This window comes from Rousettus aegyptiacus, unplaced genomic scaffold (genome assembly GCF_014176215.1).
Source record: "Rousettus aegyptiacus isolate mRouAeg1 unplaced genomic scaffold, mRouAeg1.p scaffold_m13_p_10, whole genome shotgun sequence".
In the NCBI taxonomy this organism is placed as follows: Eukaryota; Metazoa; Chordata; class Mammalia; order Chiroptera; family Pteropodidae; genus Rousettus; species Rousettus aegyptiacus.
The window spans coordinates 97,089,331-97,106,138 of NW_023416285.1; the positions used below are offsets into that span (position 1 = coordinate 97,089,331).

The window sequence follows — 16,808 nt, forward strand, 5'->3', positions numbered from 1 at the left end:
AAGCATTCCAGAAACACTGCGGTTGTTTCCTGGTGCAAGGGAAAAACAGACTTTGCCACAAGGAAAAAAATAAATAAATAAAAACGTCTCGTAGAAACAGAGAGCAGGACGGCGGTCACCAGGGAGGCGGTGGGGAAGGGCACACGCGTCCACGTAGGGGGTAGGTCCTGGGGGCGGGGGGCTCAGCACGGAGACTTCAGGGCACGACGCCGCATCGCGCGCTGGAAAGTGGCTGAGAGACCAGACTTAAGCGTTCTCGCCACAAAAAAGAAGTGGTGATCACGTGACCTGACGGAGGTGTCGGCTGACGCCGTGGTGCCGGTCACTTGGCGACACGTAAGTGCATCAGACCAGCTCGCCGTGCACCTTAAATCCACACAACGTCTGTGCCAAGCACGTCTCAAGAGAGCTGGGGGGGAGGAAGAAAAGCAGGCTTTGACAGACAGACAGACAGACAGACAGGTAGGTGATAGATTGATGGACAGATAGGTGAATAGGCAGATAGACAGGCAGACAGACAGGTAGGTAGATAGACAGGTATGTAGGTGACTGGGTAGGTAGGTAGGTAGGTAGCTCACTCCAGTACCATTTGGGAAAGTCAAACACTTTCAAAGGTTGCTAAAGTGTTTATCATTTATCTTTATATTTCAACGTTTATTTCACCATCTCAGGCCTCGCTCACAGCGTCCTCGCCTGGGGCCTGGCCTTTGACCCTTTCTGAAGAGAGTGCCCGGCTTGGTGTCCCCAGAAAGAGCCAGCCCTTGGGGGAAGGGCGCCCCATGCAGCCCCGGGTCCCCCATTTCGCCCAGCCCTGATCCCTAGCCTCCCGGGAAACCCTGTTGGGGAGGCTGCTGCATGTGGGGAGGGAAAAGCAGAGCCCACGGCTGGAGGAAGTCCTGGCCCCTGGGGACGCTTCCTCAGCCTGCTCTGTGACACCCCGGCCGACCTGCTTCTCTGTCCGCAGTGGCCTGCTGCGCCTTCCTGCTGGTCAGCACCCTCCTCCTGAGCGGGCTCGCCTGGTGGCGGAGACGGTGAGCCCCACAGCCAGGAAGCCCGGGCAGAGACCCCCCCGGCAGCGTGGAGAGAACTGACCGGTGTCCCCTCACCCTGAGACATCACAGGGGAGCGCGAAGGAAGCCAACGCTGGTCACGCGCCCGCTGGACACCAGGCTCCGTCCAGGCTCCCCTCACGCACGCCCCCACCCGCCCTCTCAGAAACCTGCGCTCAGGCCGCTGAGTGACGTGACCCAGGCGGCGAGCAGACGCCAAACTGCCGCCCGGACTCACGGCCACGGCCCTTCTGCCCGTCGCCACGCCCGCCCTGAGCTCCTGTCCCCACCGCCTCCTGCAGCCAGGAAGGCGACACTTGTGGCCTTACGGGACTGACTCAGATGATGCTCCATCCTGACTGCAGGGTAGAACACCCAGGAGAGACTTTTTTAAAAAAGAATAACAATGTTCGGGCCCCAACTAGAATCTCTAAGTCCACAATCCAGTGGCATGTAGCGCATTAGATCATTTCCATCACCCCAAAAAGAAACCTCATATTTCCCAATTCCCCATGTCCCCCACTGGCACCCACTAATCTGCCTTCCACCCCTGTGGATTTACCTGTTCTGGACACGTCATACAAAAGGACTCATCAATATGTGACCTTGTGCGACTAGGGAATGAGCGCTTTTTAAAAGCTCCCCAGAGGCGTCTGACACGCGGTTGTCCGGTTTTGACCGCCCTGCGCAAAGCCAGCGGTTCTCAGACCTGAGTGACGTCAGAGTCTCCTGGGCGGGGGGGTTCAGACACAGACTGTAGGCCCCAGCCCCAGAGTTTCTGATCCAGCAGGAACACGGGGGCCTGCAAATGTATATTTCTAGTAAATTCCCGGGTGATACTGATGCTGGTGTCCCAGAGAACCACGGCAGTAGACAAACAGCATCGAGAATCAAGAGAGCGAAATCATTTCTCACTCGCACACACACTGGGCCCTGCGCACGGGACTTGTCCCTTGCTCCACGGGGATGCCCTCCCTGCCTCCAGCCGACTGGCCCGTTCTCCCGGTCACATTCCTGAATGCGAGCCCCCTGGGGACGCTGCGCTGGGACTTCGAGGACCCTTTTGTCCTTAGCTCGGTCCTCTAAACGAGCCCCCTCCTCCTGAACCTTCTGAAGAACAGAGGCCGTGGCAGAACTATCTGCGTAAGACCGAAACAGGGCAGCCGAGCCCTCGAGAATCGTCGAGCTTCGATATTTGAAAGGACTTTTTCTTGTAGTTAACGTCAAAAATAGGATGAACGAGGTTCCAGGTGATAAACTATACCTATTAAAAAGCTTCACCTATCCATGACCCATAGGCTTCCTTAAGAGTTAGTTTCTTCGGGGTCGCTATAAACGAAACTCGGAATTTGGCCCGCAGGAATCTGATGTTTACAGACAGACACATGATGTGTGTGCGCATGTCGGAATAAGCACCTCGAAAGGCCGACGAGGGGTCGATGCACGTGATGCTTCTGGGAGGAAGGAAAGGAAGGAGGAGGAGTGGGGGGGGCAGTACGTCTCATTGACAGGGTGCGACTGTGGCCCTCAAAGCAGAGCCCCCTGGAGGCCTTGTGACCTCACAGATGGCCGGGCCCATTGCCACGGTTTCTGAATCAGCAGGGGCGGGGTGGGCCTGAGACGTCACGTTTCTCACAAGGTTAGGCGGTTCCGGTCCGGGTGCCACGCCGTGGGAGCCCGTGGGCTCTCCCCCTGCACCCGCACGCCCCGCAACAACCCCCGGAAAACCAGCTTCGGGAGCTGGGGTTCCGGCGGAAGTCCTCGTGCGGCCTCTTCCAGAGCTGTCTCCTCTCACGTCGGCTGACTCGGACACCCCAGTTGAACAAAACCGTGTGACTGAGGGGATGAACGAAAAGTTCAAACCGGCAGACAGTTTTCACGCCTGAGAGGGCAGGAAGTGTCCTAAAAAAATGGGCGACATCGGCAGGTCCATGTCTAGATTAAAGAACCATTTCCTGTCCTTCCCGTGACCGGCCAGGTACACCTCGGATTCCGTTGCCGACATCGCCCCCACGCCCTGACCCACCCCGTGTGCTCCCGTTAAACTAAAGTTGAGAGGACTCTCAGACCAGAATTTTTTTTTTTTTTTTTAAATCCTACTTATCGTACTTGAGTAAAATTGAATTGAATTATCATTGCTCATTTCGGGAGAGGGAGGTCTATGAGATCAAGATGTTTGTTTACCTTTTTCACTCTTGCCGTCTTACAAATATATGGTGTTTTCTAGAAACTGCATCCCTCTGATGTTAACATACAAAGAGTTTACTACTGTTGTCTATGGAGGAATTGGTAAATAATATGTTTCGATTTCTTGGTTTTAGTGTGTAAATACGGTACATGTTGCAGATGTAACTAAATTAAAAAAAAAAAAAAAAAGCTCTTTAGGATCCACGACACTTTTTAATAACACACTGAGGTCCTGGCAAGCAGCTAACACGCACATTATCGTGGGTCGCTTCGGAAGTGTCCGTCGAAACCACAGCGAGACGCCATGTCGTACCCACTAAGACGGCCTTAAGCAAAAAACGTAGGGGAGGGAGGGAGGGAGGGAGAGAGACAGAGAGAAAGAAAGTCCCTGTCGACAAGGGTAGAGAAATAGGAACCTCATTCATGGCTGGTGGGAAAGCAAAACGGTGCGACCACTGTGGGGGACAGGTTGGCGGCCCCTCAAAAAGTCCGACGGAGTCGCCGCAGGACGGCAGCTCTGCTCCTGGGTGCACGCCCCAGGGAGATGGAAGCCCGCGTCTACGCGGGAGCTCGTACGCGACGGCCAAGGAGAGCATCGCGGCCAGGCAGACGGCGGGTAGAAGCGACCCGAACACCCACCGAGGGGGGCGGGGTGGCCGAGCAGGGCACAGAGAACCCCGGCGCTGCGATCTTATTCAGCCGCCAGAAGGAACGGGGTGCGGAGGGGACTGCAGTGTGGACGCCTCAGACACGTTGTGATGAGCGAGAGCCAGGTGCGGTCGGCTCTGTGCGGCACACCCAGAACTGGCGGTCCACAGAAGCGGAAAGTCGGGCTCCCGGGGTCTGGAGAGAGTGATTACTGAGTGGGCACAGGTGTTTTTCTGGGACGAGGAGCACAACGGCATCGGGAATACACTAAATGCCACCAGGATGGGTCATTGCGTGCTCTGTGAATTTCACCTCAGTTAAAGCAAACAGACAGACAAGGTCCTGAGACCAAAATACCTGAGCACTGCCGGATCCATTCGGATTCTCCAAAAAGGGTCCTCATCTCGCAGCGGAGGGCCGGGTCGTCCTCAGGATTTACGGTGCCTGACTTGCCAGTATTCTGTTGTGCGGGTTATCACGAGACCCTGAATTTTGTTTTCCAGAAACTAAAATGACACATTACTCAAGTTCGCTGAAGACGCTGATTCAGTATTCTCCTGAGGATGCGAAATTGGCGTCGCTTCCAGGATGAACGCTGGTTCTGATAAATTACTAGGGCTGCCTTGGGTCGGTTTTGGTCTTTGATCGCTTGCCTGCTAGAACTCAGCTCAGTTACTCTCAGTGCTTTTCATACGGGGATTGTCATGACCAATTTAATCCGTTGTGGGTTTCCTGACCTATCTACGACATGCAGTGATAGATTTTAGCATCAATTGTGTTGTTGGCTTATAATTTTCAAATAACTGGGCTTTGAAGAAGCATGAATGTGTTCCTGATTAAAACTAATCATTACGACTTCCCGTTTCTGGGCTGGCATATCAGGAATTTGGAAGCTATCGTTCCCCTCCTAACGACAACAAAATCCCTGAACAAACTGAAAATCAACAGCTCCTCCCAGATCCATCAGGGACTAAAAGTCACGAGGCAAAGCTCTGCCCCCAAAGTGACAAGCGGTGTGGACAGGCGGGTGGGGAGAAGCACAGGATCCCCGAGCAGAAGGCCCGGGGCCGGCACCGAGGCAGGGCTGGCGAGGGGTTGCCAGAGGGCTCGGGGCACAAGCCTGAGAGTTAAAAACTCCAGAGGGGCGCAGTCACGGAGGCCCAGGAAGTCTTGCCTCCGGGAAGTGGACCAGGTTCTCATGGTGAAGGTCAGAGGACCTCTCTCGCCTACCCCCACCTCGCCAGGCTGTCAGCAGCCGGAGGATTAAGGAGCCATTTCGAAACACACCAGAGCATTCTGTCCTCCTCAACAAGGCTTGGCCTCCAAGGCAAGGCCTAGCTTAGGGAACCCGCAGCCTAACCAGCCAGAGGGGCGGGAAATACCCAACTCCCGCCCGCTCTAGTCATGCATATGCTCCTGCCCCGCCCCCCGCCCAGGCTCCCTACCCCACCTGTGGCCATGGGCTCACTCAAAGACTGAGACCTCACGCCCGGTCACAGAACAACCCCCTCACCCCCACCTCGCCGCCTCGACAGCACGTTTGGATGAGAACAGGGGTGGAGGAGCCACACGCCTCGGCCCCTATGTAAGGAGAAGTCTCTGGGGAAATCCAGGGAAGCAAGGACACAAGGGGAAATTTCGGCCTCTGGCATCACAGCCACGGCAAAGAGCGAACACGGCCTCCCTCGAGGCAGGTGAGCGTACAGCCTCGCGCCAGAGGCCTGCTCGGCCCAGCGCCTGTCACCTCTCAGTGCCCGCCCCGCCCCCCCAGCCCCTGTAACCACCACTCTGCTCTCGAATTCTACGAGCCTGACTTTTTCAGAGTCCTCACAGAAGTGGGAACTTGCAATATTTGTCCTTCTGTGGCCAGCTTATCTCGGTTACCACAATGTCCCCCGGTTTCATCCATGTCGTATACAACAATTTCCTTTTTTTTTCTTTGAGGCTGAATAATATGCAATTGAATGTATAGGCCACATTTTCTTTATCTATTCGTCTGTTGAGGGACATCTTGATTGCTTCCGTATCTTGACTATTGCGAATAGTGCTATGAATGTGGGCGTGCAGATTTATCCTCGAGATGCTAATTTCCTCTCCTCTGCATATGTACTCAGCAGTGGGATTGCTGGATGACAGGGTAGTTCTTTTTTCTTTTAATTTTTGAGAAAACTCCATCCTATTTTGATAATGACCGGACCATGTCAGTTAACTTTTTGTATCTTCACATTTTTCCTCCCTCCCAAGAAAATTTTGAGCTTGTTATACTTTTAGAATTCCACATAGTCTATCTCAGTACCATGCCCATAATAAGCAGCTAATATTTGTGGGAAGAATGGTCTCTTATTACATTAGATCTGGAGAGTCTCGTCTGTCGGTTAAGCAGCAGACGGAAGAAAACGGACACCCCGAGCGTCCCCCCAAAGTTCTAGCTGTACCTCCTGGTCTCATCGGTGCCCACCGATGAGGCTTTTTCTCCAAATTCTCTGAGCTTGGTGTGTAGGACGTTTCTCTGTGAAAGGCTCTGAATTTTGCCTTGAAACCAATTGCCAGATAATATTTATTCCTACCTCAACCCACCCATTCAACATTTATATCCGTGGTTTTCAGGGTGTGCAACCGCCAGTTCCTACATCTGGCTTTTGGGGTTCCCTGGCAGATACGTTTCCATCAGTAACTACGAAAGAAAAATATTGTGTGGTACATCGAACAGAACAACCAGAAAAAAAATTATACAAGGATTAAATGACAAAACGTTGTGGAAACACCATGAAGAGAATAATTCATTGAGGAAAAAAATAGACGAATAAAAATAGACCTTTAAGCAGTCAGCCAGGCAGATGGCTAAGTACTTTCCATTTCTAATTAAACTTGAGAGAGAAAATTTGGTTTAAGCTCTTTGTTTACCTTGAAAGAACAGGGTCGAACGAGAGAAGTTATTAAGCATTTGAAATCTTCAGCATCCGCGGTGGAGGAAACGCATTAGAGCAAAGCGATTGATTGTTTGTGACAGGAGAACCATGAACCGGCCAAGAAGCAAGAGGTGCAGCAGCAGAGTGGGGGGCAGCCCTGTCCTCCCATGCCCCGTCCTCTGTGCTTAGGGCCTGGGTCGTTGTAATTTACACTTCCCAGATGACCCCGCCCTCGCTTCCAGCTGGGGTTGGCCAAGGGCAAGTCCGAAAAGAGTTAGAAAGGCTGGCGAAAAAAGAGAAGACATACTCCTTCCTTGGCATCTGCTTCTAGCGGCATCTGCATTGGCGAGAGATGGCTCCAGGCTCCAGAAACCTGTGGAGGTTCCAGCAAAGAGGGCAGCGGTTGACCGGGAGTTACGGGCTCTGCAAATGTTTGCACTTAACCGCGGCATTATTCATAATAGCCGAAGCGTGAGAGCAAGCCGTTCACTCATCAACAGGTGAGCGGAGAAACAAGACGTGGTCTACACACACAATGGAATATTATTCAGCCTTAAAAAGGAAGGAAATGTCGCAATACGCTACAGAACTGATATAACCTCGAGGACATCATGCCAACAAAATAAGCCAATCACAAAATGGCAAGTGTTGTCTGACTCTACATGTATGAGACACTTAGGGGAGTCGGAATCTTAAAGACAGAGAGGATGGTGGTTGCCAGGGCTGCAGAGGGTGGGAGATGAGGAGTCAGCGTTTAATGGGAACGGAGCTTCCGTTTTGCAAGATGAAAAGCGTTCTGGGGACGGACGGTGGCGACGGTGGCCAAACAAGGAGAACGTCCTTAATGCCGCGACTCGTACACTTAAAAATGGTTAACACGGTACATGTTGCATTATATGGTTGCACAGTTTTCTGAAAAGAGTAGTTCCTGTTTGATTCCGTTTGTTTTATAGAAAGTTGGAGAAAATGTAAACTGCTGTTCAGTGACAACGAGCAGGTCGTCAGGGAGGCACCAGGAAGGGACAGGAAGGAGCGAGGAATACAAAGGGGTATTGTCCCCACGGCAGTTTTGCAGGTATATGTCAGAGCTCATCCAACCGTGGGAGTCAGACGAGGGCAGTTCTTCCTGTCAATCAAACCCTCGACAAAACCCTTCGTGAAAAAAATCACCTCTGAAATTCCCCACCAGGTCCCCACCAGGTTATGGGTTTTTTTGTGTGGTGTTGTTGTTGTTTTTGGTGGGGAGGTTAGTCTCTGTCGAAAACGTTTCCTGGCCTTGCCCGCCGGTCTGTTCAAATGAGGTCTTGCTCTCGGTAATAGCTTGTAATTCCTTGATTCTCGCTGCATTCGCTGGTGTAGAACTTCGGCGCTACACACGCACGCACATGCACATGCACATGCACACGCACAGTCCACTCGGACACCTGTGGCAGTCCCCAGGATCCAGCTGGCAGGACTGCATTGGCACCAAAATAAGTTATTGTGCCCTAGAGTCTCACCAAGTCCTCCGTGAGACCCAGCGTTTCTTGCCAGCAGGTTCTCACACAGCGCCAAGGGGCCAGATGATGGAACCATCTCTGATGGCCTGCAGGACATCCTCTCTATTCCCTTCCATTCTCCTCACCCCCACCCCCCCAACCCCCCAAACCCATTCACTCCCCTAAAACTGCAAACCCATCCCTGCGTGCCGGCCCACGGGCCCGTCAGCCACGCCCAGAGAGCCGTGGATTCCAGCAGTGACCTCCAGTGAGCTCGGCTTCTGACCCACATATATCAAGATGACAGTGTTGAAACAATATCTGGGAGGGCCTCTGGGTTTAAGTCTCTATGTGTTCATGTTACAAATATGTAACATCACACCCTTGGAAAAAAAACCTGCAAACGGAAGCCTCCGCAGCTGGCGTGGGAGGACGACACGTAAAATGTTGCATTTCGGCGGAGTGAGACGTTGCGGCGGCAAACGCCACTCTGTGTCCTTGCCACCGCCTAGACTCCTAAAAGCAAAGTGCACGCCTCCAGATATGAGACATAGAAAGGGGGGGGGGCGTGCGGGACAACCAGGAGAACTGGTTTCCTTCCCTGCGCGGAGCTCGCTGCCCGGGCTGCGAAGGGCGAAGCCGAGCGAGATGGCGACACGTTCGCGCTGGGCCTCTGCCCGCCCCCTGCGCTGTGACCGGCGGAGGGAGGTGGGTCCTGGTGCCTGGCGCCACCCTCTTCAGCTGGGACGGCTCAAGGCCCTGGGCAATTGTGTAGCGCGATGGAGATGTTCATTAGCTTGACGGCGGTGATCTTGTCTCGATGCACACACGTGTCAAAAGATCAAGATGCACACCTTAACTGCACATGATTGTTATAGGTCAGAGATATCGCAATAAAGCTGCTTAAAAAAAAAAAAAACGAAAGAGCCGGGGGGAGGGGCGTCTGGCTGTGTGGAGAGGGCAGGAAGGAGCACAGTGGCTTTACCGATGCCTGCGGAAAACCGAGAAAGCGCATCCAGCGAGCCCTCGGGGGAAATGCGGCCGGAATGGGGTCCACATGTCCTCAAGCGGGGTCGCGGGCATGCACACTTTCCAGGGCATCACGGAGGAAGGAGCCGGGGCGCCCCGCCGCAGACCCCAGGGGAGCAGAGGCCGAGAACTGCGCTGGGTCTCCGGGCCAGACGCTGAATGGCAGCGGTACCTGCAGACTGCCACCTGCCAAGGCCTGGAACAGGAAGTCCCCAGCAGTGGGGACATCCGGGCCAGAAATGGAGGGGAGACCATCCCCCCTCCGCCGTGAGGCCAGTCGTAACCACCGCCAGTCCCTCCGTCTGACTGAGTTAATAACTGACCTGAGAAATTAACGAAGGCGACGGAGGAGGCCCGTGCAGTGGGTCGGATTCGAATGAGGACGCCGGGCAGGTCCGAAACGAACTGTCCGCTCACGGTACCTGGAAGAATCCGAAGGCATCTTCGCTCCTCCAAGGGCATCTTTGAGAGTCACAGTCTTTGCCTTTCCTCTTCTCCGATAGTTTCCCTCCCCACAGGTGTCTCGGTCTTTATAAATTGACAAATAAATTGCTGCAGCTCAAAAGAGCCCTACTTGAGGGCGATACTGGAGAATAAATAAATAAGCCGCAAGCACAGAGAGTCATGTTGTACCCTGACGGGTACGACCGTTCCCAAGTCTTCAGAATTCTCTGCAGGAGAAGTCTACCCACCGCCCTCTCAGATCCGGGCGTGGCTATGTGACCTGCTCTGACCAGTCAATGTGAGGAGCGGCTCATGTGTCGCCTCGTGGCTGAAGCTTTAAGAGACAGCCACGCCTCACCACGGCCAGTTTCCCAGTCTGGGATCTCAGTGTGAAGGTGACCTGGAGCAGAGTCTTCGCCAAACTGTAGCAAAACGTAGCTTGATAAGAAACAAACTTCTGCTGTTATAAGCCACTAATAAATATAAGCCACTGAAGCCAACCCGCCTGTTTGTTTTATTAACAATATATCTTGGAGATCTTTCCACATTAGTACAGAGACCTGACTTTTTTTTAAATATATAAATGCATTGTACTCTATTGTATGCACATTAAGTTATTTATTCAGTCATTTCCCTGTTGATGGACTTTTGGGTTATTTCCAATATTCACAACTATTAAGATGCTTTTTAAAAACGCATTGTTTATGACATAGCTGGTGGAATCATTTTGGGAAAGAGAGAGAGAGAGAGAGAGCGCGCGCGCACAAAATGACTCTAACCACAAGTCTAAGGCCAGAGAAACAAATAAAATAGTTTTAAGTTCACAAGTATTTTAAGTTTCAACTCAGAATCTGAAATTTCTTACATTTAAAAAATTAGTGTCTATAAAATATTACACCTTGTAGACATTTTATTCTTAATATTTTAGGTCAAAAGAACCCTTTTCGTGTTCCAACAGGACACGGGCCACCTATCGTGATTGGTCATAGAGCTAAGATTTTAAAATTCATGAACCAAACTCATGTAAGTAATATGTTTGACTTCATGGTGGAGGAAAAGAAAGACTTAATAGTTGTCTGAATGAAAAAGATTACTGTATATTAATTAGATAGTGCAAAGCCTACGGATGGGCTTTGTCCGGCTCGCATAGTGTTTTGATTTTTTAAAAAAAGTAGTATCACTATTTGTAAACCGGGAGATTTCACGCAAGGACCTGTATTTTTGGAGCTTCTTCAAAAATTAAAAATCTAGTGTCAGCGGACACACATCGCTCGCGCACAGGCTGCAAGAGCCTACAGCTCACCTGCTCTCAGCACTTGCTCTCGGCTCCTGCTCGCCAGCCCTGCTGTTGGGCGTGTATGGGGAGCTGGGTATAAATCCTGGATAAATCTGAGGTGTACATTTTTAAAGCCCTGAGGTTCTGCCCCTGTCTTCCTTGGTTCTATCCTGAGTTATTTAGGGATGAACTGAAAAAATAAGGTGAAAGCAGAAGGTGCTCGAAAGGTCTCCTCCTGCTTCCTCTGAGTTCTCACCAGGGGATGAGGAGGTAGAGGAGGGGGTGGGGGTAGGGAAGAGAGGGCAGACACACCGTGAACCAGAAGGAAGAGTCCTGCAGGTGACAGGCCAGCGGAGCTCCTAGGCGGACGAGGGGCAGCAGGAGGTGCTCGCGGGGTCGTAGGGAGTGGAAATCGAGGCCGCTGCATCTCGGGGCGGTTTGCCGTCATGCTTAGTCACCTTAGCTGGGTGCGGTCTTGCAGGAAGTGGGAGCATGGGTCCCAGCTGGCAGAAGGTCCACCCAGGGTGGAGTCGCTAGCCTCGTCGTCTGTTCGTGGGGCCTCCCTCCATCTGTTTGGTGCCTTGGCGTCCTGCCATGCCAGATGGCTTGGCTCAGCATCGTAGATAATATTTCTCCGAATACTTTTTCAAACCCCTAACTCGTACTTACCATGTGTAGCTGGAAACTTTCTCTATAATCCTCTCAAGTAGTTTACAAAAGGACAATATATTAAATATTATATATTGTGAATTATTTATCTCAGGGGTTCCCAACCCCCAGGCCGTGGCCCGTAACGGACTAGGCTGCATGGTGGGAGGTGAGCAGTGGACCAGCAAGCGAAGCTTCATCTGTATTTGCGGCCACTAGATTCTCAAAGAAGCACCGGACCCTAGTGCCACAAAGCCTGGGGACCGCTGATTTATCTAACACTTATTGAGCATTTATTATATGTCAGGGAGTGTTCAGAACGTTTTTATTAACTCATTTAATTATCACAGCTACTCTGTGGTATAGGTGCTACTATCTCATTATGCAGAACGGAAGAGAATATGGTTTCAAAGGCAATCAAAAAGTAAAATTCCAAAACGATTTTGAGTTCAAAAATAATGAAACTTTAAAAAGGGTTAAACTCACTCTACTCTGATATATTTCAACATTTAAAATTCAAAATCCATTTCACAGCTTAATTTTTCAACTACAAAGCTGATTAAATTATGGTTATGTGACTCCAAATTAATACAATTGAGCGACCAAGAAATGAATTAATCTCAGAGATTTTTGTACCAAAAACGCATCCCGGGGCAGAAAGTAAGCGGTGATTTTCCCCCAAGAGCAGGTAAGCTCTTCTAGATTTGGGGGCGCTCCCATCCCAGGGGTGCAGTTTACAGATGCTTCAGCGTGTGTTTCTTTGATTGCAGGGTACCAAGGAGGTTCACCCAAATAGGCCTTTTCTGGAGGAGGCCCCAGGCTGAGACAAACTGCCTAGGTTGTCATTGATAAAAACTGACTGTGTGAAAAGTATTTTGAAGGGAATGGGGATGGGCTACCTCGAAGGGAGTCAGGTGGGTTTGTAGAGACTAGAGGGGAGGGGGTGTGTGAACAATAACCACCCGGAAGTAACCAAGACGCAGGTCACAGGCCTCTTCCTGTTTGTCCTGGGTCCTGGCAAAATCCAAGGGAAGGGAAGAGAATCATTTGCTATTGGGGTGGGGGGCGGGGAGGGTGGAGGGGAGTCAGATTTTTGTTGATCTGGGAAAGCAGAAGCTTGGATCCAGATAGAATATGATTTCTCCAAATGAGGAAATGTGCTACTCTTTATACTCTGGGTGTTGAGAAGCAATTTCTTCCTCTTACAGCCCATGTTCGTTTTTCTGCTCTTACTTAAGCAAAACTCCTGAGAGCAGACGAGTTTTCTTTCATTCCCTAAAAGTCTTATTTACTGCCTTGGTTTCCCTCAGCTCAGCCGCAGCAGCCGATGCCCTTAATGCTGACTACAGACACCTTGCTTCCTAAGTCATTACCTCCCTAAGCCAAGGACGCTATCATTTGGGGAGCATTAGAAATGTGTCACCCCACTCCACACACACACCCCAGTCTTAGAACTCCTTGTGCCTGGTTCCCAAGTGACTCCCTGAGTCTTCTTGCTGGCCATCGGGAATCTCAGAATTACCATCTGACCCAGCAATCCCACTCCTAGGTATATATCAAAGAGAACTGAGAACATGTTTGCACAGAGGCTTGTAGGTGAAAGTTCATAGCCGTGTCGCCCAGATAGCCACCAAGTGGAGACGGTGCAAATATCCACGAACTGGTGAATAAATAAGCAAAATGTGGACTGTCTATGTACTGAAATATTATACAATAATAAGAAATAAAGGACTGATTTTTGCCATGACATTGACGAACCTTGGAAAATTATGCCGAGTGCAGGAAACCAGACACAAGGAATGTACTGCATGATTCCATTTACGTGAACTGTTCAGAACGGGCGAATCCATAGCGACGGGAGGCGGATTCGAAGTCAGTAGGGACTGGGGGTCACTCCTAAGAGGCACTGGGTTTCTCTTTGGGGTGATGGAAATGTTCTGGAACTGGACAGTGATGATGTGGCACCATATCACGAAAATACTAAAAACCACTGGACTACACACTTTAGAATGGTGAATTTCATGTTATGTAAATTACATCTTAAAGACTTAAGAGTCTACAGGAAGAAGGAGGGGGAGGGGGAGGGGGAGGGGAAAGGAGGACCCGTTAGTCTTGAGTCTCATCTCTTCCCCCCTTGGTGGCTCAATCTGACATCTTACTCTCCCCTTCCGATGGTCCAGTGTGTCCCCTCCAGGACACAGCCTAAGGCCGAGGACCCAGTGGCCAGGTGTCACCGTTCTTGACCCCACAGCCTTGTCCTACACTCCATGGCTGCCGACCAAGTTCCCTACCCCTGTTGGGCTCTGTCATTGGGAGCCCCTAAACTAACTCCCACCCGAGTCGCCCCTGAAGTATGGACACTGTACCCCAGGAGTCCAGCCACCCTGCAGCCAGGTCCTTCCCTTTGGCCTGAGAAAATGGATCGTGGACTTTGTTTTCAGAAATACAGACACCAAACTATTACGGGCAGAAGCGTCACCCCAAAAGGATATGTCGAAGTCCTACGCCTCAGTACCTCAGAATGTCACCTTTACAGAGATCGTCAAGTTAAAAGGGCGTCATTAGGATTCGGGTGGGTCCCAAGTGGATGTGACTAGTGTCCTTATAAAAAAAGACACATCTGGACGCGGACATACGTGGACGGACGACAACGTGAAGACACCGAGTGTGCGGACGGCCACTTAGCTGGCGCGAGGCGTCCACGAGCCCAGGAACACCAAGAATGGTTGCCCAACGCCAGGAGGTAGAGCGGGCGAGGCAGGGTCCTTCTCCAGAGCCTTCTGAGAGCAAGGCCCCGCGGGCCCCGTAATGTCAGATCCCCACAGTTTTCAGCCACCTCGCTTTTTGGTCCTTTGTTTTGGCGCCCTAGGAAACCAATACGCGTATAAAAAGGACAGGGTCGTTTGGGCGTAGGTGGCAGGGATTCAGACATTTAAAAAGGCAATCCTGGTGTGACTCATAAAAAGGCACGAGCTACGCGGTACACTGAGCAAACTGAGTGGACCTCGAAGGAATTACACCGAGTGAAAACAGCCGAAGGCTGCGAGCTGTACCTTCGCATGACATTCTTCAAAGGACAAAATTATAGAGGTGGAGAAGAAAGACGGGCGGCCGCGGGGGTTGGGGGACAGGGCTGAGGGGGCGGCGCTGTGGCTACAGGAGCAGCAGGAGCCACCCTGCGAGCCTGTCAGGGGGGTCGTGCCCCGTCCTGGCCGCGGTGGTCGCAGACGCCTGTCTCTCTGTGCGACGGAACTGCGCAGAAGTCAACGCGCACGAACGGACGCGCGGGAAAGGCGCGGAGCTCGACTGCGGTCTGTGCACGGAGCCGCCTGGTCGCGACGTGGTGCCGCGGCCGCTGCGGAGGCCGCCGGCGGGGGGATGAAGCCCGGGGCGCCCCGAGCTGCCTCGTGTCACCCCTCGAGCCGGCTGGCGCCTCGTCCCCGTGAATCCGCGGCTTCCTCGTCGCCGCCGGGGGCCTCGCTAGCGTCGGGCTTGACCGCGACCCGGGGAGGACCGCGGGCCCGGCGCGCCCTCCTCGCGCATTGGGCACGTTCGCCGGGGACAGAGGCGCGGCCGGAGGGAGACGCGGCGGCAGCGCCCGGGCGGGCGCGCGCAGGGGGCGCGGGCTGCGCTCCCGGGCGGGGCGGGTGGCGCGGCCGCCCGCGGCGACAGGTGCGGCGCGCGGGGACTCGGGGCGCGCCGCGCGGGGGTCGCCCCGGCCGCCGGGGCTTTCTGCGCGCGAGGGGATGGGCGTGCTGAGTCACGCGGCTGTCACGGCTCCTCACCGCGCCCCGGCGCTGCGGGGGCCAAAGCAAAAGCGAAAGCGAATGCGGCGCGCGGGCCGGCCAGCCCCGGGAGCGGCGCCCGCCGCGTCCTGCCGGCGCGTCCGGCTCGCGCGCGCCCGGCGCGGGGGCGGCGGGGAGCGAGGCCATGGCCCGCGCGCGGCTCCGGGGCGGCGGCGCCCGCGCCCTGGCCGCGCTGCTGCTGCTGCTGCTGCGGCCGCCGGCGACGTCGGGTAGGGAGACGGGGGCGCGTGCGCCCGCGGCGGGCGGGCGGGCGGGCGGGCGCGGCCCGGGGCGCCGGAGGGGGCGGCACCGGGCGCCGCAGCCGCCGCGGCCGCGAGCCGCCTGCGAGGACCGGGCGGGCGCCCGCGGGGCACGTGCGGGGAGCGGCGCCGGCTGCGTGAGCCCGGCTTCTAGTACGGCGTCCCCCCGATGTCCGGGGCACCGGGCAAGACGCGGGGTTCGCCACGGCGCCCCGGGCCGGAGTTCCGCGGCAGCTGCGGGAGGCGAGCGAGCGAGCGCGGTGAGGAGCCCCGCGAGGAGCGCACGGCGCGCCGCGCACGGACCCCGGCACCCCGCGCCCTCCGACGCGAGCGGACAGCGGGCGCGCAGCGGTGCGACCCGGAGGGACCGCGTCCCTGGGGACGGCCGTCGCGCCATCCCTGCGCACCCGCCGACGGGGAGGCGACGGCCGGTCCCTCGGCGCCGGGGCAGGCGAGGGCGCGGGTGGCGGGGTCCGCGCTCCGGGCGACGCGAGGGGCGGGATTCCTGACGGCTGGGGCGGGTCGCCGAGAGTAGGCTCCGCGGGGAGAACCCGAGGAGGGACGGGCAGGTGTTTCGCCCGGGAGCTGGCGAGGAGCGCGGAGAAAGGGCAGGCGCGTCTGGCTTTATCCGCGTCGGGGCGCCTGGTCTCTTCAGTCGGGGAGCCCTTGCCGCCCCGTCATTTACATCTGTCTACTCAGTCGGACTGGGCTGCCCAGTACTAACTAAAGCCCTGAGCCCTGTCCCCGGAAAAATGCATGAGTGCATAAACTTACAAAACTGGCACATAACGTTGGGGTCAGGGACCCACCGAAGGCCATCCGGGGACGCCCCAGGGGAGTAAGCAGGCCCATCATCTCCCCCCCCCCCCCCCCGCAGTGTGTGTGTGTGTGTGTGTGTGTGTGTGCGTGCTCCTGCGTGAGTGAGCGTTTAAGGTGCGACCCCCCAAGCACTTACATCCAGCCGGTCAGAGCAGCCCACCCAGTGCTTGATCAGAGGTGTGAGCCTCATAGCTCTGCGGGATTCCGTGAGGTTTTGTTTTCATGGGACTGTGTTTAGATTTTTACCCCCCAATCTGGGAATCTGAGTAACACTGG

The 16,808-nt window shown here is 54.3% G+C and overlaps 1 protein-coding gene across 2 annotated transcripts in view; it reads left to right on the plus strand.

Moving 5' to 3' along the window:
* The window catches only part of IL2RA (interleukin 2 receptor subunit alpha), a 39,228-nt gene extending 35,656 nt beyond the window's left edge, over positions 1-3,572 (plus strand). For both annotated transcript variants that reach the window (XM_016136427.2, XM_016136426.2), the window contains exon 7: positions 965-3,572. In XM_016136427.2, coding sequence (XP_015991913.1) covers positions 965-1,035 — 71 coding nt within the window. In that variant the 3' untranslated portion in view covers positions 1,036-3,572. The remainder of the gene's footprint in view (positions 1-964) is intronic.
* The last annotated feature ends 13,236 nt before the right edge of the window (positions 3,573-16,808 follow it).